Source organism: Ascidia mentula, chromosome 8 (assembly GCF_947561715.1).
Source record: "Ascidia mentula chromosome 8, kaAscMent1.1, whole genome shotgun sequence".
Classification (NCBI taxonomy): Eukaryota; Metazoa; Chordata; class Ascidiacea; order Phlebobranchia; family Ascidiidae; genus Ascidia; species Ascidia mentula.
This window is the reverse complement of record NC_138573.1, coordinates 18,844,262-18,866,933: the sequence shown is the minus strand read 5'-3', so window position 1 is coordinate 18,866,933 and position 22,672 is coordinate 18,844,262. Positions and strand designations below refer to the sequence as shown.

At 36.1% G+C, this 22,672-nt stretch overlaps 5 protein-coding genes across 9 annotated transcripts; 2 read left to right on the top strand and 3 right to left on the bottom strand.

Moving 5' to 3' along the window:
* Positions 1–1,060: 1,060 nt before the first annotated feature.
* Positions 1,061–6,536, top strand: LOC145910688 (fructose-bisphosphate aldolase C-like). 2 transcript variants are annotated; one of them, XM_082997879.1, is made up of 9 exons: positions 1,061–1,201; positions 2,377–2,475; positions 2,688–2,800; positions 3,162–3,216; positions 3,949–4,109; positions 4,413–4,496; positions 4,876–5,050; positions 5,679–5,878; positions 6,261–6,536. In XM_082997879.1, exons 1-9 carry the CDS (start codon positions 1,099–1,101, stop codon positions 6,357–6,359), a joined length of 1,089 nt encoding a protein of 362 aa, XP_082854005.1. In that variant the 5' UTR covers positions 1,061–1,098; the 3' UTR covers positions 6,360–6,536. The 2 variants fall into 2 exon arrangements, with proteins under 2 accessions (XP_082854005.1, XP_082854006.1); XM_082997880.1 differs by lacking the exon at positions 1,061–1,201 and adding an exon at positions 1,263–1,873.
* A 91-nt stretch (positions 6,537–6,627) lies between these two features.
* LOC145910687 (uncharacterized) lies at positions 6,628–9,964 on the bottom strand. Its single transcript, XM_082997878.1, has one exon. It carries the CDS (start codon positions 9,962–9,964, stop codon positions 7,052–7,054), a length of 2,913 nt encoding a protein of 970 aa, XP_082854004.1. The 3' UTR covers positions 6,628–7,051.
* A 1,164-nt stretch (positions 9,965–11,128) lies between these two features.
* LOC145910690 (fructose-bisphosphate aldolase A-like) lies at positions 11,129–14,769 on the top strand. Of its 4 annotated transcripts, none has more exons than XM_082997884.1 (11): positions 11,129–11,232; positions 11,638–11,761; positions 12,020–12,121; positions 12,372–12,456; positions 12,678–12,790; positions 12,859–12,913; positions 13,142–13,302; positions 13,596–13,679; positions 13,871–14,045; positions 14,343–14,542; positions 14,629–14,769. In XM_082997884.1, the coding sequence occupies exons 3-11, from the start codon at positions 12,071–12,073 to the stop codon at positions 14,716–14,718; spliced, it is 1,014 nt and encodes a 337-aa protein (XP_082854010.1). In that variant the 5' UTR covers positions 11,129–11,232; positions 11,638–11,761; positions 12,020–12,070; the 3' UTR covers positions 14,719–14,769. The 4 variants fall into 4 exon arrangements, with proteins under 4 accessions (XP_082854010.1, XP_082854008.1, XP_082854009.1 ...); XM_082997882.1 differs by having other exon boundaries at positions 12,358–12,456; XM_082997883.1 differs by having other exon boundaries at positions 11,991–12,121.
* An 805-nt stretch (positions 14,770–15,574) lies between these two features.
* LOC145910332 (calcium-dependent protein kinase 1-like) lies at positions 15,575–21,007 on the bottom strand. The gene is made up of 13 exons (XM_082997413.1): positions 20,794–21,007; positions 20,261–20,465; positions 19,990–20,074; positions 19,621–19,779; positions 19,312–19,404; positions 19,010–19,151; positions 18,544–18,815; positions 18,225–18,334; positions 17,972–18,130; positions 17,121–17,326; positions 16,710–16,837; positions 16,219–16,338; positions 15,575–16,003 (listed from the first exon to the last, which is right to left on the bottom strand). The coding sequence occupies exons 1-13, from the start codon at positions 20,951–20,953 to the stop codon at positions 15,758–15,760; spliced, it is 2,085 nt and encodes a 694-aa protein (XP_082853539.1). The 5' UTR covers positions 20,954–21,007; the 3' UTR covers positions 15,575–15,757.
* On the bottom strand, positions 20,970–22,464 carry LOC145910333 (purine nucleoside phosphorylase LACC1-like). The gene has a single exon (XM_082997414.1). The coding sequence runs from the start codon at positions 22,364–22,366 to the stop codon at positions 21,182–21,184; it is 1,185 nt and encodes a 394-aa protein (XP_082853540.1). The 5' UTR covers positions 22,367–22,464; the 3' UTR covers positions 20,970–21,181.
* Between the last annotated feature and the right edge of the window lie 208 nt (positions 22,465–22,672).

Below are 22,672 nucleotides of genomic sequence, written 5' to 3'. Positions count from 1 at the left end.
CTTTAACCTGTGCATTTTTTTGTGTGATATACAGGGTTACTGGGATAACTATTCCATACAAAAGGCCAATTTTATGTGCATTACATTGTGGTTACTTTAGTCAACAGTTCACTGTGTGCCATACAGATTTATCATCGCGATTATGCGAACGCACTTTGAACAACTTGACAGTCTTGTTTTGCTAAGGAGATTCCCCTTTTTCTCTTCTCGAGATGTGACGTCACTTGCCGGTATGCGAACAAGTGATTTGGCAAAAACGTGGAGGTTTTCGCGAGCTCTTATTGGTTAATTTGCGGAGGCGTTGGTCAGAAAATTCTGCTAAAAACCAAGAGAACCGGAATGACAAGGCATTGTGCTAAACTGATGAAGAATGCATTGTTGTAATAATTACATTGATTCATAATAAAAGCTTGATTGTAAATAGGTATGATTTCCCAGGGGTAACTAACGGTTTGAGTGTAATTCAGCTTAAATAAGCTTTGAATAACCTTTCGTAGTTGAGGTTGAAGGTGACTGTTCTTAACAACTAAGGTCGAACCTATTTCAAACATTTTTTCACCTTGATTCAAGGTCAGGGAGCGTTGTAAACTGGACTAGAAACAAATCATAAATTTTGGAAATATCATAGTTTCGAAATAATATTCCATTGTTTAGTTACCGTGGGTGACAACAAGTTATCATTGTTGCGTAATAACCGGTAAAAAAGTTCGAGTCAGGGTTGTTCGCCCTCCTCGCCGTGCGATGATTTGATGTTTTTCTTGGTCTACGTGACTAGCTGTCGGCGGCGCAGCTGATGGGCGCGTGTTACGTGAAGTAGGGTGCGATGTTGAGTCGCAAGGTCACGGAACTGCTACATAAACCTCAGGTATTGCTGATTCTGCAAAGGTGTAATTGTTGCAGCTATGACCAAAGGGTAACTGGGGATTGCACAGCGAATTCAGTATTGGACTGTCTGCATAACCTTTGCGTTAATATTTTACTGAATATTTGCTGATTGTCAAAAGTAAACGTTAAGCAACCTGACAATGCATATTTATAAAGCTAATTTTTTTGCAGATATTAAATTTAAGTTTTAGGACTAATTGAAAAAAAGTCAACATGTCTGTAATTTTAAGCGATGCCCAAAAGCAGGAACTTGCACAAATTGCAAAGAAAATTGTTGCATCAGGACGTGGAATTCTGGCTGCAGATGAATCATCAGGTTTTTAGCAATATCAGTGTGATATGTGTCCTGTGTATTTATATGGTTTGGAGTCAGAATGTTCGGTAATTTGTGTATTTAATGCTTTGCATTGATACTAACAAATCACCAATGGCATGGTATACAATGGTTAGAAAGATAGCTACTGAAAGCATACATGGTATTTATAATTATGTTATGACGTAGTTAAAAAGTCCCACAGCAATAGTATTGATTTTCAAATATTTATCAACATAGTACAAAGATTTTAGTTTATAATTACAAAGGTAACTGAATGAAACACAGATTTTAAGCAAGGCAAAAGAATCGAATGTTAACTTAAAACTGATCACAGATGATTACAGTACTTGCAAGCAAAATATGTATATAGCAGTTGTAGCAAGAAAATACAGTTAAGTTTACACTGCATGACACTTGCCCTTTATGTCAAGTCAGCAATCAGCATGACAGTTTTTGCCAATATTTGTAAAAGGCACTTCTGCACCACAATGAACTTATGTATGCATCTCAAGCCTTTGCTGTTAGATTTTTGTTTGTATTGATTTTTGTGCTTGTCACCTTGATTGTGCAAAATGTCGAAATTGACTGAAGAACAAAAAAAAAGCATGCGCGAGACATGCGCAAAAATTATTAAGGCTGGCCATGGCATTTTGGCTGCTGATGAAAGCACAGGTATGTTTTTCCAGTCATCATGAAACATGATGCAATTTTATTTGAAGTGTAATGCAATTAAACGTGACCATTTTAAAATCATGCCAGCAAATTTTGTTGTTCTGCATGTTGCGTATTGTGTTATGTCCTGGTTGAGTTTGATTCTGGTAACCTACGTATACTCAATAGTTGCTAAGCTTTGTAATCTGTCATTAGTTAGCTTGTGTTAATGTGTTGTGTACTAAACAGGATTGATTTGTGTGATGTAGCACATTGTGCCAAACCTTTGTTCTTACATTTTTGTAACAGATAAACAATAACACTATCAAATTAAGTTCTCTTATTTGCAAGAATTGCATCCTAGTTCTTTCTATGTTGCCACATGACTTTTAAAATGCAATGCTTTTCCTTTTAAATACAACGAGACCCTGCCTTAACATATGTGTGTAAAATGCATGAAATATCGACAAATCTTAATTCTCATAAATCCAATACCAGTTTAATTTGGTTAATTTTGTTGAAAGGAACTATGGGCAAGCGACTTGATACGATCGGAGTTGAAAATGTTGAGGAGCATCGTCGTCAATACAGATCCCTGCTTTTGACTTGTGATGATTCTATGGGTATTAAACTTTAATATGAATGTAACCTGTGTGGTTCAGTGAATTAGTAAAATCAATGTAGGATACAATTTTAATTTATGATAATTGATGGCCCAGAAGCATGTGCAAGGTAAGTCTTGATGTTGAAGATCATTGTTTGTTTGTTGTTATCGTTGTACCCCTGGAAAATAACCTCCTTTTCAATTCAAACTAAACTTGACAATTGCTTGCAGCCAAATCAATTGGTGGAGTTATTCTTTTCCATGAGACATTGTACCAGAAAGATGACAATGGCAAATTGTTGGCTGACCACCTCAAGAATAAGGGAATTGTCATTGGAATTAAGGTATGTAATTTTTTCATAACCGTTAGACTTCAACATTTTGCCTATGATGAATGGACATTACCTCCAACATGTCTTCCTGTGTATTGTTGGTCGCTGTGATTCATGGCATCATTTTCCATTTATAAAACTGGTGTGGTTAGTTCAGGAAATAGTTTTCGGTTTATAAAGGAAGTGTCAAACCAGGGCTAGTGTACTTAAATTTATTTTCTTTAATAAGCCAAAAGGTATAGATTTTGATCAACAAAATTTTTAATAGCAAACCTGCCACCAAGGATTCCATTGCCTTCAAGAAGGAATTTTTCTGTTTCTTGCACTACACCATGCCTAATAAGTTTATGTTAATTTATACATTAAATTTTAGGTTGACAAGGGAGTTGTGAAACTGCTCGGCACCAAAGATGAGACGACAACCCAGGGTGAGTAAACATAAAACTCGTGTAATAAGAAATGAAAACTTGTAACTTGTGAGCACTACTTAATTAAAATGCATTGAATTTTGGCTCCTTTTTCCTGTCGTCATCTGTACAGGTTAAGTGATATTTTTAACCTTTTGTTAACACATGCAAGCAATTCCCAAATACACTGAACTAAGCATTGACAACATTTTGCTTGTAGTTCTATAGAATTTGTTTTACAATCCTACAAATGTTTAAAGTTTTTGTATTATATTCATTTTTCTTACACTCGACTTCATTTTGTAATAAACCCACATGAATAGGGGCCAATTTCATGCACCGATGACTAACTGTTGTGTTAAATATGACCAAAGATTTGCCAGAAGTTAATCATCCATAAACTTGAAACTCTATTTAAACAAGATAATTATGCTTTCCGAAGTTGTATCAAACCCATACTTAGCTGTTAGGACAGACCTGTTGAGGTTGTTCATTCACAATGTGTTTTTGCTTTCTGTGTGTGACAAACTATTTGGAAGATTTAATGTGTTTTTCAAAGAATCTAGTTAGTCTTCACTACTTTGTAAGACATAACGTTTTCCTCGTTGGCAATCCGAGTTGGTTATTCTGCTATAAATGTGTAAAGTAGTAACTTTTTTCTGTTTGTACGTTTTTGGAAATATGATTAAATAATGGAAAACATGTAATAGTACACTAATGTTACATGACTTTTTGGATTAATATTATGTGTAGGTCTTGATGGTCTCGGTGAACGATGCGCTCAGTACAAGAAAGATGGTTGTGACTTCGCCAAGTGGAGATGCGTGTTGAAAATCTCCGACAGCACCCCATCTCAACTTGCTATCGATGAAAATGCAAACGTACTCGCTCGTTACGCTTCAACTTGCCAACAGGTTTGTAATCTGAATTCTACGCAAAAAAATCACAAAGAACAAACATATTTGTTGGGAAGTGTTGATGTATTTGCTTTGCTGTTTTTGTCGCCACAGTATAATGTAATGTTAACAGCAAGGTTTGTTGTCTTTCTGCCTGGACTCTAAAATTCAATGATTTTTGACAAATGCCACAAAGACGTTATTGTGGCTTGCAAAAAAAATTAAATATCTGGTTCCTGTTCCTATGAAATGAATTGTTATCTTGTTAATAAGGTCTCATAATTCGGTGTGCATTTACAACAATCGATCTATGTTTTGCAGAACGGCATCGTTCCAATTGTTGAACCAGAAATTTTGCCTGATGGAAACCACACACTGGAAAGATGCCAGGAGGTTACAGAGAAGGTAGTTTTCTTACATAGTGAAGCAATCCCACACTTCACAGCTTGTTTTATTTTTATTAGGAATAAAAGTGATGTATACCATTCATTTTTGCATACAAACTCCCCCTGTGCAACAGTACCGCTTTTCACTTTATGATTAACTTGACTGTACAATCTTTATGACCATATATTTTACATATTACTCTGTTCCACATTCATTTAAATTTTTTTGGAAAAATTAAGATCTTTTCTGACTTCATAAAAGTAAAAACAATTATATGTGGCACCTTGAAAGTATCATCTTTACCAACTTCCCCCCTCCCTTTAACTTACTTTTTTGGACTTTATGTAGTCCGAGAGGTTAAAGGTGATGACCTTTCAACAATTCTGTTTTATTGCAGGTGCTTGCAGCTTGTTACAAGGCATTGAGTGACCACCATGTTTACATGGAAGGAACTCTCCTTAAACCAAACATGGTGACTGCTGGTCATGACTGCCCAACCAAGTACACTGTGGAACAGGTTGCAGAAGCCACTGTAACTGCTCTTCGTCGCACAGTTCCACCTGCAATGCCAGGTTTGCTTCTTACTTAAAACTCGCATTGGTGGTGAAGAATGTGGTGGTTGTAGTGGGATGAAAATTACAAAACAAGCCAAAAGAACTTGTATGGTTGCATTGTGAATATTACTACAGTCAAATCATAAAATAATAAAATAAACTTTTATTTTTACATTTCAATTTTTCAAATGATGTTGTTACCTCATTATTTTACATTCATATAAATGTCATTTGTAACACTTTTGTTGATTTCTAATTTAGTTCCGAAGCCAATTCACATATGCAACACCTTTTCGAAGTACAGTTCATTGATAAACAGGATATTGCATGTGTTGTTGCAGGTTAATTGCAAACAATCCTCACTAACTGAAAGTAAATAATTACCATCAGGTGTTCTGTCTAATTATAAATAATTGCTTCCAAGTGCCATCAAATTCATTTTGAATTTGGACCATGATGCAATACCTTGATAGATGTGTTTAGTAAAAACCAAACTAGCTTTGAGAATATTTTTAGAGCCACTATGTACATATTGTGCCTAATTAAAAACAGTCAAGTTAAGTACATGCCACAGTCCACTACTGAAAGAAATGTGTGACCATCTTTTTCATTTATCCTGTTTGAAACAAATCATATATTTTCGAAGGTGTTACATTCTTGTCTGGAGGTCAGTCAGAAACTTCAGCTACTGCTCATCTGAGCGCAATCAACAAAGTTGATGCACTCCGACCCTGGGCTCTCTCCTTCTCATATGGAAGAGCTCTGCAGGCATCTGTGTTGAAGGCTTGGCAAGGAAAACCGGCAAATGTGGCAGCTGCCCAGAAAGTCTTCCTTCACCGTGCACGCGTATGCTGACATTTTTCAAATGTTTCTCACTGCATTTTGGCTTGAATGAATGCCCGATATCCCCTATGTTAACTCTGGTGCATCAAATATTAGGCACATATATGAAGATGGATTTCGTGCTTCACTAGAATAATAACAGGTTTAACAATATGTGAGAAAACAAAAAAACCTGCATTAGAAAAAGTGGTAAAATAGATTCAATTACCATATGGCTTCGTAATTTACTGCAACTCATAATTGATATCCCTATATATTGATGTCTACTTCATAATAAAACAGATAAAAACCTGCATTACATGGCCTTGCGAAAATCCTGTCATGTTTTATATGTTCTTTTCCGTGGGTCCAGTAATTCACTGTTACTCATAATGTCATTTTCCAGATGAACTCGTTGGCTGCCGAAGGAAAGTATGAGCCTTCCATGGAGGGAGCTGGAACAGCAGATGCTGGATCACTCCATGTTGCAAACCATCAGTACTAAGCCGCTCTACCACTACCCGTTGTAATGATGCAGTTCCAATAAATAAATAAATGCACATGCTGTAACCGTAATACACCGCACATTACACTTATATATCATCGCCCTAATGTGCGCTGTATATATGTAAGTACACTGGCGCTCGGTTTAATTGTAAAATATAAAAGTTAATCGTTGCAACTTGTTTGTTTGCGTTGTAGCCTACACTTGTTGGAATTTAGTCACGCAATGCGGTAAAAATGCAATACTTTTAATTCCAAAATTAAATACTTATGGGAAGTAAGGGTTCCGTTTAAAATGAAGTTAGGAAAAAAAGAAGAAAAGGTTAAAAACCACTAAGCTTACGTCACAAAGTTGACCAAGAAGTAGCACACGTTAAAAAAAGATGCAACGCAATAAGTGCAAATGTAAAATGAGTGAAAAAAAAAAAATTGTTGAGGGGATTAATTTGTTCGCCATAGGATCTCTGCAGGACGTACTAAAGGCGCAACAGATATGGCAAATCAAATTTGTTAAAAAACCTTCTCCAATCATTTCCTTAGCTTTTACGACAAGCCAAAATCCCTACAATGAGAAATAAATGTAAGGGAGAGAAAACGTGATGTCGCAAAACCGCCACATAAAATGATGCTGGTACCGGACTTTATACACTCCACAGTGCCCTTCTACAATCTACATATACCGTGTGTTAGGTCCTAACTTATATTAGTTGAATTATAATATACGGAAGGCGTGTAATTGCGAACAAGTGTGGGCCCAATTCCAAGCTTTTTCTCACAGGTTACATACGCATGCACAACTTTACAAAATCTTTCATCAACACAGCAATTATGATGAGCAAATTGATAAACTTGGATTGCGTGCCACGCAGCACTAAGACAATCAATATAGTAGTCGCAGTTAAATAGTGCTATTACAAGATTGAATGCAGCTTTCATTTTGATGCTGGGAGTAGACAGCCAGTCAACATGGAATACGAAGTGGAAAGCCTTTTTTGCAAATAGAAGGGCTTCATTGAACTGATTCTGCCCATACAGGTTAGTGGCCATTCTGTGGTATAATTTAAATCGTGTACTGAATGCAATTCCATGATGTTTTTTAATCAATCCCATTTTGTTTAAACGTTTGTAATAGTTTTCAGCCAATGGAAGGAGTTCTTCTGCTTGTTGTAAGTGCCTTAAAGCTGCCTGTGGTTTCCTTCGTTCTTGTAGTTTGTCAGCTAACTTTACCATAAAATAATACGTCCTTAGATTGTCCTGCGCGTCTAAGTTGGCGACACTTTTAATGTCAAAATTTTCATTAACCCATTGTGATGCTTCATTAACTTTGTTTAGGTTGCACAGACACTGGATTTTTGCTCCAATGAAACTAAATTTGCCCTTTGTAATGAAGACACTTCTCATACTTTGACTTTGTAGGACCTTGTCAAGACAAGAGTTGGCTTCTTCAAACTTTCCCTGTACACAAAAACTGCTGCTGAGACTTATCAGAGCAAATAATGTTGGCATATCTGTTTCTTCATCTACGCGCAAACTTTGTCGCTCCATCAACATTTTCTCGGCCACAGTTTGAGCCTCTTGATGCTTCCCCAAGCGAATCAGACACTTGCAATACATGTGTGATATTTGTAGATATTGTGAAATGAACTGATCTTCTATTTCACCATTTGTTAGTTCATTATATGCCCTTTGAAAGTACTTCAATGCCTTTTTCTCTCTTTCCAGGTGGAGAAAGCATTCCCCAAAGCGAATGTTAATTTTAAACCACTGTATATCTTGTGTAGGGACAAAGTACAGTAATTTATTTGCCTTTCTAAAGTATTTTAAAGCTTGTTTGTACTTAAATAACTCCACCAAACATCTACCAGCCAGTGTGTACAAATAACAAGCTGAAGAATGCAAGTCCATTCTTATTACGGTGGCAACATTCACTTTGACATGTTGAAGACATAAGCTGTACTCCTCACAACCATACAGAGAACCTAGATATGAAATCAGAAGATCTGCACCATGACTCTCACTTTCCAAGGCCTCTTCCACTAACCTGGCAGCAAATCTATGCAGCCCCAGGTATTGTGCAAGCAGAATTGGTGTATAACACTCGTCATACTTAAGTTTTGGTGCAAGATTAATGTTGAAACAAACTTTGATATGTTCCTGAAGAGCTGCTACGATACTTAAACAATCCACCAAGGACCTATCTCCAATGGTGGATCCCATACCTTTGAAGTAAGTGGGCACATAATTGTCGCGTTTTCTGTGACGGATGTCATCTTGGGCAGAAGCATTGCTGTAAGTTCTTAAACGTATCTCACAAGCAGTAGCCAGACAAAACTGGGAATCATCGTGTTTATATTTGTTGAATATTTGGCGCTCTTGCAACTCATCAATAATGTTGAAACAGTTTGTGGACTGACAACTGTAGAAAGCACCCAAAGCTTGTACAAGGAGAGAGGAACTTCTGTACACAAAACGTTTAATATCAACTTGCCCATTCTTTTTGAAATTTAGCAATGTGAACTCCATTAAAGCCTTTTTCACTTCTTCATGTTGTTTTTCTTTTACTGATTTTGACCCAATTTGTTTTTCCTTTACTCTCTCTTCGAAAAGTTTGTGAACTTCAATTTTTCCACAAACAAAGCAAGTTTTTGTCAACATGTCTGCCAGGTGATAACCATGTCTCAGATCCACTTCAATGTCCAAATACTTTACCATTCTATCTACTGGTTTGATCAGCTCAGTGATCCATGGCTTCATCTTAGTTTTTGTTTGTCTTCCTAATGGATTCTTGCTAGCTTGTGGAGCAAACCCATCAGGACAAATCCCACATGGAGTGTATTTATCATAAAACCAGTTGTTTTCTTTGTTAAATGGATCATTTAAACATGGAATAGCCAAGAATGGAAGAATGGTTTCACCCAATTGGACAAGAATCATTTGGAAAACTGTAGCAAACCATCTGAAGTATTTCAATTTGTTTGCATAATTTTTAATAAGTTGAATTCCCTCCTCTAAGACAATGATATGTTCAAAATCAGAGTATGGAGTAATTTCTTTCCTGGCTATAGATCCCATTCCAACCAGTGCAAACTTGCAAGGTGGTTCCCCCATTATGGTAGTTGTATGTCTAGCAATTAGTTCCATTATTTCTGTGTATTGTTTGGTGACGTAATCTTGTAATCCTCTGATGTATTTAACTCTCTGGTTTCTAACTTCAGTAAGTTCATCTCCCTGCAAGTCATCGCTGATTGGTTTCAAACTTTCTAGTTTCTGTTTTGTTGTTTCACGAAACACTTTAATTGCTTGTTTAGCTTCAGCTACAGCTTCGTCAACCAAACTAGTATCCAACTTTGAAGCATTGGTCAAAGTTAAAATGTGCAAACATAAATCAGTGAGATCCTTTTTAATTTCTTCAACATTATCAGGTTCACGTATAATAGCTGATGTCATCAAAGCAACACTCTGAATGAGGCTGATCTTATCAGGACTCTTCTCTTTATAAACAAGCCCCAGTTTATGGAGAAGTTTTGCTGATTCTCTGGGGTTGATTTCCACTCCATTTGGTGAGCACTGATTTCTTAACTCAGCAGCAATCATATGCTCATTCATTACAACTTTTTGAATTTTCAATGAAACAAACAAAACAATTTATAAAAAAATCTTTTTTGTACATCTGAAACACATATTTTGCTGTTCAACTGTTATTGCTTGGATTGTTTTGAGTTGTTGTACCATGACCAAACTGTACTGATTAGCCATTATAAACTGAATGTTTAATCTATTTTTTTCCAAATGGTCTGATATTTTTGGCGACCAATATTTTTAAACGATGTTGTCTTATTTCTTATAACATTGGGCAATCAATAGGATTTATACCAAAGCCACTGTGAGATCTATAATGTTGGCACTTGGCTTCAATCTTAACCCTGCAATTTTCTTACCTCAACAAATACATTCATTTGTTGTTGATAACTCAATGATCGGCTGTGCTATATTTATCACAGTCTGTATGTGGGTGCCATTTCCACTTTTCAACACATGAATAAGCAACAATTCAACACCTGCCTTTCTTCTTCTGTCTGCTGACACTTGACATGGTTGAGTCTGCCCGACACAATCAGTTTTCTCTCTCCAACCACGTGAACGTGGGCCTTAGTTTTTATTGATCTGTTATCTTTTGTGTTAAACCCAGTTCCTCTTACACTCAAAGCTGCTTGTTTGCAAAGTGTTGACTGAAGCACTTGTTTTCTTTCGTGTAAGTTAATATTTGTCCAACCCCATGCTTCGAACTGTCAGCCTTGCATAATGGACTACAATAATACTTAGTATACATTAAATATAAATAATACTTGTGCTATATTAGTGACTGATTTCACTTGTGCTATAATTACCTCAGAATTGTGTTACCGGTACTTGTGTTGCAATATAATAATTATTATTATATTATCACCTTCAGCTACAACATCATCAACCAATCTAGTATCCAACTTTGAGGCATTGGCCAAAGTTAAAATGGGCAAACATAAATCAGTGAGATCTGTTACGACTTTTAGCCTTGTGTTGATAGACTTTCTAATTGTCGCGGGTAAGTTGTCAAGTCAACTTTTAATGCCAAGTATAACAAGTCCACACATTAGCCACTCAAACATGGAATGAATCATAATCAATGAACGTTGAATGCTGCTACAAGTGAAACATAAATCAGTGAGATCCTTTGTAATTTCCTCAACATTATCAGGTTCACGTATAATAGCTGATGTCATCAAAGCAACACTCTGAATGAGGCTGATCTTATCAGGACTCTTCTCTTTGTAAACAAGTCCCAGTTTATGGAGAAGTTTTGCGGATTCTTTTGGGGTTGATTTCTTCTCCATTTGGTTAGTAGATTGTTTTTATAAATCTTATTTTTATAAAATTTACTGTTTATTTTCAAGTTGTTTTTGCAAACATTTTACTAATGTAAATGCATCAGGAAAAATCATACAGGACATCAGCTGTGCTGAGTGAATTTTTGTGATGTATAAAATTTATTTAGCTTTCTAAGTTTTGCTTTTTTAAAGAAATGTCTTTGACAAAATACATTTCAGAAAAGTAAAAAATAATTTTTCGTCTTAAGAAAACCTGTGAAATTAAATGTAAACACATTTTTACTTGGAACTTACTCCTGTTCAATATTATTTTGCTAATATTTTCATTTATTTGATTTTAATTTTTTTGCATTATCAGTGTAATAATTTCAACATACTTTATGACTTCACTTTTAGTATTTTATCACACTTTAGGTAATGGTGTTGAACATGTTGTAAGTTTCCTGTGGGTGGAAGGAAATAAAATAAGGTCATGGTGCAAAAATTCTGGTTGAGTTTCTATGTGAACGATGAACTTCCTTTCTGTATTGCTATGTCGGTAGGTTTTCGGTTACCTTTTTAGTCAGTTGGGCTACGAGTTACAGTGTAATTCTGGTTACCTGAAAAAACAAAGATTTTATGTTTGGTTATGAAAACTCTATATTAATTTTGCGGTAAATGCAGTGAAAAGAAAAAATGCCTGCTGTTGAAAGTTGTTGTTGTTGTCATTGAAAATAAAATCTAATTTTGTTGAAATTTTTTTATTTGTGAACCAATGTCTATTTTAGATAAAACAACAACCACATTTGAAATACAGAAATGGCGTACTTGTCTGATGAACTCATAAAAGAATTGGAAGGAATTTGTGATGGGATTATCAAAGCTGGTCATGGAATTCTCGATGCTGGTGAAAACTCAGGTGTGTTTTAGTTATTAATAAAATTTATAGTTTCCAGTAATCTAATATTTGTGTTGTCTTAAAATTAATTCTTATTTAAGCAAGTCACCAATTACGACCCAGCGTTAGGTTGAATGATCCTGTTGTATATTTAAAGCCAGGAAAATTAAATGCAGTTTCTTCATATATTTGCCATTCTTTTTTTTCTGTCTTATTAACTTCAAACCCATGCATTACATCATTAATATTAATTCCAGACTCAATGAGAAAGGAGTTCCGATCAATAGGAGTTGAAAACACTGAAGAGAATAGACGACAATACAGAGAACTGCTTGTAACTTCCGATAAAAAATGGGGTAAGATTTTTGAACTTTTAAAAAACAACAAAGGTTGTTTAAAACTTATGTCATGGGTGCCTACTGTAATTAATTCTATTGTATTAAAAACCAGCTTAACGCAGTTGTGGTTTAAATACGCACATACACAATACTAGAAGTCATTGCTTACTTTAATGTTTTTTAGTAGGATAAATAGATATGGATTTTTTACAAGTGACAAGCTTTTAAAAACATAACAGGTCAGTTTATTGGTGGGGTCATTATTTCCCATGAGACGTTGTATCAGAAATCACATGATGGAACACCATTTATCAAATATATCAAAGATTGTGGCATTTCTACTGGAATTAGGGTAAAAGTTCTCTGCTTTCCTTTATGACATAATATACCTCATTGTGATCTCACATATATTTGTTCCAGATTGATACAGGTTTAGTTCATCTTCCTGGCACAGAAAATGAAACCACGAGCCAAGGTATCTTTATATTTTCTGTGAGTGATTCACAATCACATGAGCGCCTGATTCGATAAACCTCATGGTTTTATTGGTGCCCATAGCATATTATTTTGCATATTTATTGTTCATACGCGTTCTTTTCTTGTGCAAAATAAAATTGAATTTGTTTGGCCAAATCTGCAGGAAACCATGATATAATTAGACCAGTAAAATCTGTGCATTTCATCAAGGAATCTTTTTCAACAGGGCTCGATAACTTAGCTGAGCGTTGCAAGCAGTACAAGTCTGATGGTTGTGTGTTTGCTGCATGGAAGTGCAGATTACAAATCAGTAAAACAACCCCTTCACAATTTGCAATTGAAGAAGTTGCGAATGTAATGGCTCGATTTGCTTCAATTTCACAATTGGTAAATTATTTCCTTTATTCCTACACATTACATCATCCAATAATTTTTCTTCATATGCAATTAATTTTTTTCTGTTGTATGTATTTGTTTACATGAAAAATATAACCATCTTTTTTGTATGTATTGCCAAGATTGTTAAGTGGCAAGGAAGTCATAGTCCATGCGAACTGTGCTAATGAGACCTGATACAATAAAACAGTATGCAGTGTACATTGTCTGCACATTCAACAGCTTTTATACTGTGTTACATACCAAGTTGTTACAGCCTTCAAGTAAAATTAACTTTTTTTCAGAATGGTTTAGTTCCATTAATTGTGCCTGAAATTCTGCCTGATGGAGATCATGATATTGCCAAAAGCCTGAGGGTTACTGAGATGGTATTTTGTGTTTTGTTTAATCTTTATTGGCGTTGCATGTAGTTTGTAACTAACGGTAAAATCAAACGATCACATGTGAATTAATACACAGGTAATACAACATAACTGATCAGTGACCTCATGAATAATAACAAATTGTGATGGGTGATTTTAAACAGATTATATCTGGTGACATAATAGTTTTTCTATAGGTTCTGTCGTCATGCTTTAAAGCTCTCTTGTGCCACCATGTGTGTTTGGAAGGAATTATGCTGGCCGTCAACCCAGTTGCACCAGGTCTGACAAGTGCACAGGGTGAAACTGATGAGGTGGTCGCCATGGCAACTGTTACCGCTTTACGACGCACTGTTCCGGCTGCAGTTAAAGGTGACGTCATCATGTCATAAAACAACACAATGATCAACATTAACACAAATAGTCACATGTCTGTATATAATCTTATCCGAATATCATGCAATGCATCACGCCGTGGACAGCTTAGCTTCAGACGGATGATATTGCCAATAAATCAAAAAGTTTAAAAGTGCGTATCGTTTTGTTTTATGCCAAAACCAATGCATATAATTAATGGTAAATATGTAAGTTTTATTATGTATCGTATCACACATTTGCTACATCAAGTTCTTGATAAAAATGCACTCCTCAATTTGTTTCATTTCGCAGGTGTTACATTCTTGTCCGGAGGTCAGTCAGAAACTTCAGCTACTGCTCATCTGAACGCAATCAACAAAGTTGACGCACTCCGACCCTGGGCTCTCTCCTTCTCATATGGAAGAGCTCTGCAGGCATCAGTGTTGAAAGCTTGGCAAGGCAAACCGGCAAATGTGGCGGCTGCCCAGAAAGTCTTCCTTCACCGTGCAAGAGTATGTTGACATTTTCACACCTGAAATCTTAATGTTATTTGTTCGCATACAGAACACCAACTAATGAGACTGTGTGATTTGTGCAGATGAATAGTCTTGCCTCGGTTGGGAAATACAGTACTTCTCTTGAGGAGGAACAAAATGACCCGGGGTTTGTTTTCAACAACCGGTTTTAAAATAACTTCTTGTGAAACAAGTCTCGTGCACACATATTGTGAGCAGTTCGTATTTAGATTACCAATAAATGACCTTTGAGAGAAAAGTGTGACTTTTTTGGAGATCACATGAGATTGTAAAGGGGGCCAAGCCTTTTGCTGTAGAAATCCCTCAGTTTCACAGCAAACTATGAAATACATGGCAGCATCACTCCATGATGTCTGTACATGTGTTTAGGGGTTCAGTGTTCAGTAAATATCCACAAAGGGAATTTTCCAACTATGCCCTCTGTCATAGGTTTGCCCTGAAGAACTTCAGAAATAGTAATATTTTTCCGTCCCACGTGTAGCAACGTTTTGCGTTATTCTGTGGATGATTTGGGCGCATTCAAATGCAATGTTATTATATATGTGTAAAAAAAAAACCATACAAATGATGAGAGCTGCAGACAGGTTTATGCTAGTTTAAAAGTTATCCCATAAGTGCCACAGTCACCAGCTGCACGAAAGATACCTTATTGGTTAAAAAAGTATATGCTTTGCTTGTTTTAGTGGCAGAAATATTTATTTTCATGATAAAACATTCGATTGACCATGAAGTGCATAAGAACAGTTTGTATGGCACTTTTAGGAAACTTCTCTTGACAAAAATTAGCAACAATGTTTGCGTTCAGAGTAGGGTATACACAGAAAATGTAATTGCAAGGGAGGGTTTATCTTTCAGTGAAACTATGCAATATATCCACAGAACAAAACAACATACGCTAATATGCAGGGATAGCCTTTGAAGTTACAGACAAATAGGCTATCGCAAAAGTTGCCATGAAGATTCAGAGTAATCGGCGGAAAAAGATATACGGTAATGTTCAAACATATATTTAAATTTATTTCATTTGAATGATGCAAAATAGTCGCGATTTAACATGTATTTAAACTTTCGACAATATCACATAACTATAATGACTTTGTGTTTAGCGATTTCGCTCAAATGAACAACACAAACTATACAAATTTGCTTTGTTAAACTGCACAGAACAACTAGGCTAGTTTGTACAATCATCTACTTCGGAACATATTTTTCAAATTCCTTGCTGACCAGGGCAGTCCCATAGTAAGCTTGCAACACTTTGACGACTGCTATCTTTCCTGAGCTCGCCATCTGGTTGTGATGCTCTCTGATCCATTCCACCATCGTCTTTAACTCGAAATCCACACCCTGGATCGCACTGTGTTCGAATTTATCCTTTGACCCGCTCGTGAAAGCTGTTTTTACTTGCTCGTAATTAAGTCGGTGGCTTGGTTGTATCTGTAATGTACAAGTCCAAATATGAGTGGAAAGCGTCGAAAATAATGAAAACTAGTTTAGCATGTGGTAGGTGTAGCGGTCATTACTTTTACACGCGTTTATTGGTTTACTTTTAACATGCGTTTGTTGGTGCCAGAAGAAGAGATTAATCGAATATTTTACAAACAAATTCAATTTTAAGATTTCTGTAATGATTTAAATAATCCGCTACCAACCCTGTCATCGTTGAGATCAATAAACCCACACATTCCCCACTCATGAGTGTCAAACTTCAGGTAAACTGTGTTCAGATAAATTGCTTTCTCGTCATTCCCGTCCAGTTCAAGACCCAGTTCCTGCACAAGTACTGATTGTCAAATGCATGTTTTTTTTAATATGCAGGGAGTTTATGGAAATTATTCAAAAATGCAAAAACAAAACTCCTGTGAAACAGTTGTAAAGATAAGAATGGATTTGGTTTAATTAGTACTTCTTTCATAACCAGTGGAGCTAAATGCAATCCACAATTCGCTAATCTGTGAAACCCTTCCTTGCTGTCAAACACAACCGATCCAAAAACAAAAGAATAAACTGCCAACTAAGGGATCAATAATCGCAAAAGTAGGTTTCTGAATATCGTGAATGTGTAAAAGTTTTTAATTAACTGCCCGGCTTACCTTTCACAAAACACGTGACAACTTAAACCAACAAACATCAGCCAGCTCACCTCAACCAATCCACGTGATGCAGTTCGAACTAGAGACACTTCTGCATCGCACGAATCCTCTTTAACATAATCCTTGACGGAACAGCTTTCAACAGCTCCACATGTGAATGCTCCTGGGCTTGCGACACCTTTGAACAAAATATTAGCCATGGGTTAAGCCGCACGAAACATATCAAAGAGTTGTTGACTTGAGCAATTTGAATTAATCAAAACGCGAACTTGACAAAGAGAAATTATCATACAGCGATCGGTTTAAACCAGGGTTCGTTTCAGTCGTAGGAACTTAAGGAATCTCTTACAAAGCAAAACGTTTTATTTTTCCCATCTTGGGCAACACTAATTCTAACTTTACATTTCTGACATTTTACGTGACTCAAATATAGTCACGCACAAAAACTTTCTTCAACCAACCTTTGGCTCTTGACCTTTGAGTAAAGATAAATTTTCTTTTGCCGTTTCCTTCGTTGGTTAAAACTGCGATGTGGAGACCGAATGAAGTGCTGAACATTTTGTTTACTTCGTCCTTGCAGGGAACCACCTTGTTTTTCTCCTCTTCATCAAATCCTCTCCAGATATCCCGGATTGCTCGGTGATGACAATACGTCGACTGTTTGTATCTGCCATGTGAATATATCTTCATTTACAGTCTTTGGTGTCTCATTTTATTGACAAAAAGTAGTGATGTCTTACGCCGGATCCGGGTATCCCGACCCGGCCGGATATTGACCAATTTTCAAAACCCGGGCCTGGCCGGATAATACACTTCATTTTACCGGATAGTTGGGAAAGCATTTTTGTCCCAAAAACGGACAAACATTTCGCACATTACTGGTTTTTGGGACCCAGTCTGTGATACTCGCCGACTTACGATTTTTCTGTTGTTTGTTATCAAGGTTTTTCGTGACGTGTTGTATCATATTAATAAATGCCCACGTTTAATTGTTCCACTCATGATAAGCTAACCTTAACATAGCATTCAGTTTGGCAATCAAACATTTTTGCCATACCGATAAAATACACGAATCAATGTTAACAAACTGCCGGATCCAAATTATCCGGCCGGATTTGACCGATAACTACCCGGATCCGCCGGATAATTTGGAACTGGGAACTCACTAACAAAGAGTCTATTTTGTGATGTACGTTTTCTGATATATTCAGTATTGATAATGGTATGTAACAATATTATCCAATAGTACACCATAACTATTTCAAAAGCAAATAACTAAAGGCAAATCGTTGGATGTCAACAATTCTGTTACCTCAATTCAATATGCTGTGTTTCATCTTCTCCCTCTCGATCCAATATGATCATCTTGAGAGCAATATTAGGGTTGTCGTCAATCTCCTTTTTCTTTGCTTTTTCTTTATACGTTCTCATGTTGGCCGTGTATTTCTGTTCCAGTTCTTCTTCTATGGGACTGTGAAGAAAATAAATTGTCATTATTTTTCGTATGTTTTTAAAGTTTTTAATAATTTACAAAAAAGTTTGCCGTTTAAATAATTTTCTCATACATTTCTTCCTCTCGATCTTTATCCACAAAACACAGCAAGTTTCGTTCATTGTAAGTCGGTTTGGGGCCATTGAAGCGTTCCTCTGCAGATAACGGTCTTTCAGGGTCATCCTAAATATAAAAACACTTTGCACTAAGTTTGTTGAGGTTTTAATTCTGTTTTAAGACCTTCTGGAAACCAATTGCTTGCCTTCGCCCTGTTGCAATGGCAGTTGTTTCAAATGTTTAATCTATAGCATATATTATCAACGGCATTAAAACCAGTTCCGTCCATGCTGTGTGCTGAATGAACAGAATAATAACAAGATATTTTCTATCACCTCTTTAACAACCGAGTCTGCCACAAATATGTTTGTGTTCATGAGGAAACCACACGAGAAAAACTCCCCCTTGTTTTCCTTTAATTTAAATGGGTTTTCCCCTGATAAGTGATCAGCGACCAACTGTTGGAAACTCGGACATTTGTCAGGTTTGGAACAGCAACATCTGATGATGTTGTTGATTTTTTCACCCACGCTGTCACTGGAGATCCTGATTTCATCGATGTAGAAATTCCTGCCCCCGTCTTTCAACTTTGTTTCATGTTTCTGACCTACAGATTTAACTCACATTAGGATATTAACCTAGAAGCCAGGATACAGAGTCAAGAAATTTTGAATAACAACAAATCTTTGGGTTTTGAACACAGCTTGTATTAACATAATTGTTGGTGAAAGTTTCTAAGTACTATAAAGTTGTCTCAAACAAAAATGCATAAAAATAGTAAAACCATCAAAATCATCACACCTGGTTCAAGGAACATTGTGGACGTTTCATCCCAGGGCCCTTTCCCTGTTCTCAACATGACTACGATCAAACCGAAAGCAAAAACATCCCGCTTGTCTGGAGTATCCCAACCATCAGGAGCTCCATACCATCGTACATGGTGCTGAGTTAAGTGGAAACAATATATATATATATATATATAAAAAAAGATGCAGACTGAGGATTTTATAGGAACAGGTGAACACAAAGGATTTGTGTGTAAACGTGTGCCCTCAAAGAAAATAACATTTTAACTTTTATTTTGGAAATGATTTTTAGTTTACTTGTGCTGCTTCTTCCTTCTTCAAGTCAAGGCTGTGGCATGACAATCCAAAATCACACAACTTTGCAATTGGCAGAAGAGGTTTGGTGTCCATCTACAAAGAAAAGCTTTTGTCACAGAATTAAGTTGTGTTTGTCTACAAACTGTACAGTTGTGGTGTTTTTAATTGGTTTGATCTTTAATAATTAGCATAATTTACAGATTGAAACCGGTATGTTTTTTGTGGTTTGGTCATTTTGTTTACAACTCATTTAATTCTTATTTATCACACATTAGCTCAGATGGGACATCTTAGATAGCAACAAATTACCAAAATATTCTCAGGCCTTAGATCTCCATGGTTATATCCTTGTGAATGGAGGTAATCCATTCCATTGGCAATTTGCTTGGAAATATGCCAAGTTAGGAAAGCTGACAAACCACTTCCATCATCAGTATCAGTTGATCTTATGTATTCCTTCAGAGTTCCCTGAGTATAACAAGTCTATGTATAACTTAATAAAATGTACAAGCAGTGAAGCCAATACTGATCAGTAATATGCAGACAGTTGTGTTTATGATATATAGGATTGACATTGACTGCAAAGTTATCACAAAGTGGAATAGTTTCTGTCTGGCAAGTTAGCACAACTAAACAAATCTATTCCACCACCCATAGATGACATTTGTGGAGAACTACCTCAATGTACTCCATGACGATGAAGACTTCTTCATTGTAAACCCCACTACCCCAGTGTGCAATGATGTTAGGGTGTCTCAAAGACCTAGAATAAAACAAATATAAAGGAAAAATCCAATGAAAAAAAATGCAATCCAATTTGTTTAAAACAAGGAATTTTATCACAATACAGAAAAATCTACAATAAAAATTAAAAAAATATTATTTAAAAAATACTTAAATTTTTGGCCTTGATTTTTTTTTCATTTTTGTTTCATGTGGATATGCTCACCTCAGCAACTGAGATTCCACTTTAAAGTCCAGATTAATCTTGCTTTGACCTTCTTTATCACCTGAGACTTTCTTGCTTAGTTTAACAGCAACAGGACAACCTTTGTGTTCAGATTTATAAACCGATCCAAATTTTCCACTTCCGAGTTCTTTAAGTTTGTGTCCATTCTTTAAACCAACTTCCTCAGGTTTCAACTCATTTTGTTCTGTTTATTTAAATACAAAAATAGATTCTAAATGCAGATTAGATAGCTGCTTGTGGAGTTGCTACTAAACCATCAACATAGTTTCATTTATTGTATTAATTGTTGCTTAATGATAATAAAAGAATTTGAATCAAATTATTTGTACTTGCGCAAGAAAACAATTATGTCGGTGAACAATAAACGTAAATAAAGTGGCATGGACACCGATAAAACCATAATGTGTACAGAGTCGGGCTCACATTTACCAAAAATTAATTTAGATACTTACATCATTTAACAGCAGTAAGTCTTTTTAGTGCTATAAGAGAGGAGTTAAAAGTAAACTTACCAGATTCAAAGTTGAGATTTCTTAATCGGTTGCTAAGCTCCTTCAAGTTTGCAGATATATCCACCAACTCATCATGTATGTCAGTTCCCACTGCTTTTGATGTAATAACCTCAAGTTTTTCAAGTATTTTCCCAGACAAACCAATCAACAATTTTGACATTATTCTACTGAAGACCTCTAAATCACAAAAAAATGAAATGACAGAGCAATCTAAAAAAAAACTAAAAATTCTTGGTAAAAATCACACTTGAATTCATTCCTAATTAATTTGAAAGTGTGCTACAATAGAGATCAATGGCAGTATATGATAAAACATAACACAACAATAAAAATGCAATTTTATAACAAGCAAAATGCAAATTAATGATATTTAATATTCACAAACACATTATTTAACACCAATGAAGCCAACTTGATTTCCAAACATCACTCCATCTCTTCTATAGGAAAAAAACCTCTTCTCTGGGTCACATTTAGTGCAGATTCTGCAACTTGACTCATCAATATTCTCTCTGGGAATTCCTACCTTTTCCAACAGAACTATTGAAGCTAATCGGAGGTCGATGAACGGTTTAGGATGACCTTCCTTTAACACTACACAATTCTTGTGGATTGGGGAGAACATTTCAATGCCATCTGTACCAAACTCTAAACAACATACACTAAGGGATGGACCAATCACCACTTTAATGTTTTTTGGATCACTTCCATAGTTTTCAACCATACTGGTTATTGTAGATTCGATAATTCCTTTCAAAATACCTTTCCATCCAGCATGGGCTGCCCCACATACCTTTGTGACAGAGTCAGCAAATATCAACATGTTGCAGTCAGCCCCAGGAGCAGCAACAACCACACCAGGGCTGTTTGTGACAATTGCATCATAAGATTCTGGCTCATCTTTCTCGTACACCCACACATCATTTCCATGTGCAGCTTTAGCAACCACAAACTTTCCACAATCAAATCCAGCAGCCTTTGCAAGCAGAGAATGATTAGCTTTCACAACTGCTCTGCTGTCCTTTTTTCTGGTTGAAAAGCACATGTTAAGTGAGGACATGCCCGGATATGCTGTCAGGCCACCAGCTCTTGATGAGAAACCATGGACAAAAGTATCAGGAACAACTGGTGATCTGTACAAAGTGAGTGGTTCATCTGGTTTCAAATTAAACAGAAAACTTTTAAACACGTCTGCTGGTGAGCTTTGCTTTGTGGAATGAGAAAACTCTAAATCACTGAAGATTTCTGCTTGCACAGAGTAGTGGTCTGGGAAGACTTCTTTACAATAAGCTTCTACATTTTCTAACAAACTAGATGCAGACAAAATGACTGCATTATTTACTTTTCTTCTGTCCATTGCACATTTCAGATCAAACAAGCCATTGACGATGTCATCAGTTATGAGAAGAGTTACTTCAACATTAAATTCTTTTGCAATAGAATCCTGATAGGATGAATCTAATTCACTGTTACTCAGCAAAACAATATTTTCACCCAAATTGAGTTGGAATTCTTTCAATTTTCCGAGCAAAACTTTTGCATCACACACTCCAACAACAAGAACGTCCGCCATTGTCCTGACTCACAGTTAAACTAACGGGAAGCGTTGTTTGAGTCAAGTGTTCCCCAAACAGCACAAAAAGAGGAACTGAAATGTGCCAAAAAGGAACTAAACCAAAAGAGGAACTTTTTAGTTGCGTGTCGAGTAATATGATCCAAGAGTTTCGCTTCAGTTGGCACTAAGGCACATTTTTAATTTACTTGCGTGCAAAATAGTATCCAGTTACATTACTACATCATAGACAAAATAAACAAAGCGCATAAATGAATGACTGCGGGGTTCCCCTATTGGTGGTTCACCTACAGATACGTATTGCCA

What these genes read in the sequence shown, in the direction of transcription:
- LOC145910688 (XM_082997879.1), top strand. Translation starts at nt 1,099, where the DNA reads ATGTCTGTAATTTTAAGCGATGCCCAAAAGCAGGAACTTGCACAAATT. An exon ending in ACGCTTCAACTTGCCAACAG is followed by an intron (nt 4,110 to 4,412) that starts GTTTGTAATCTG and finishes TATGTTTTGCAG; the next exon opens with AACGGCATCGTTCCAATTGT. An exon ending in TCTTCCTTCACCGTGCACGC is followed by an intron (nt 5,879 to 6,260) that starts GTATGCTGACAT and finishes GTCATTTTCCAG; the next exon opens with ATGAACTCGTTGGCTGCCGA.
- LOC145910687 (XM_082997878.1), bottom strand. Translation starts at nt 9,964, where the DNA reads ATGAATGAGCATATGATTGCTGCTGAGTTAAGAAATCAGTGCTCACCA.
- LOC145910690 (XM_082997882.1), top strand. Translation starts at nt 12,022, where the DNA reads ATGGCGTACTTGTCTGATGAACTCATAAAAGAATTGGAAGGAATTTGT. An exon ending in GCATTTCTACTGGAATTAGG is followed by an intron (nt 12,791 to 12,858) that starts GTAAAAGTTCTC and finishes TATTTGTTCCAG; the next exon opens with ATTGATACAGGTTTAGTTCA. An exon ending in TTGCTTCAATTTCACAATTG is followed by an intron (nt 13,303 to 13,595) that starts GTAAATTATTTC and finishes ACTTTTTTTCAG; the next exon opens with AATGGTTTAGTTCCATTAAT.
- LOC145910332 (XM_082997413.1), bottom strand. Translation starts at nt 20,953, where the DNA reads ATGTCAAAATTGTTGATTGGTTTGTCTGGGAAAATACTTGAAAAACTT. An exon ending in AGAAGGAAGAAGCAGCACAA is followed by an intron (nt 19,152 to 19,311) that starts GTAAACTAAAAA and finishes CACTTAACTCAG; the next exon opens with CACCATGTACGATGGTATGG. An exon ending in CAGACTCGGTTGTTAAAGAG is followed by an intron (nt 18,335 to 18,543) that starts GTGATAGAAAAT and finishes TTTTATATTTAG; the next exon opens with GATGACCCTGAAAGACCGTT.
- LOC145910333 (XM_082997414.1), bottom strand. Translation starts at nt 22,366, where the DNA reads ATGGCGGACGTTCTTGTTGTTGGAGTGTGTGATGCAAAAGTTTTGCTC.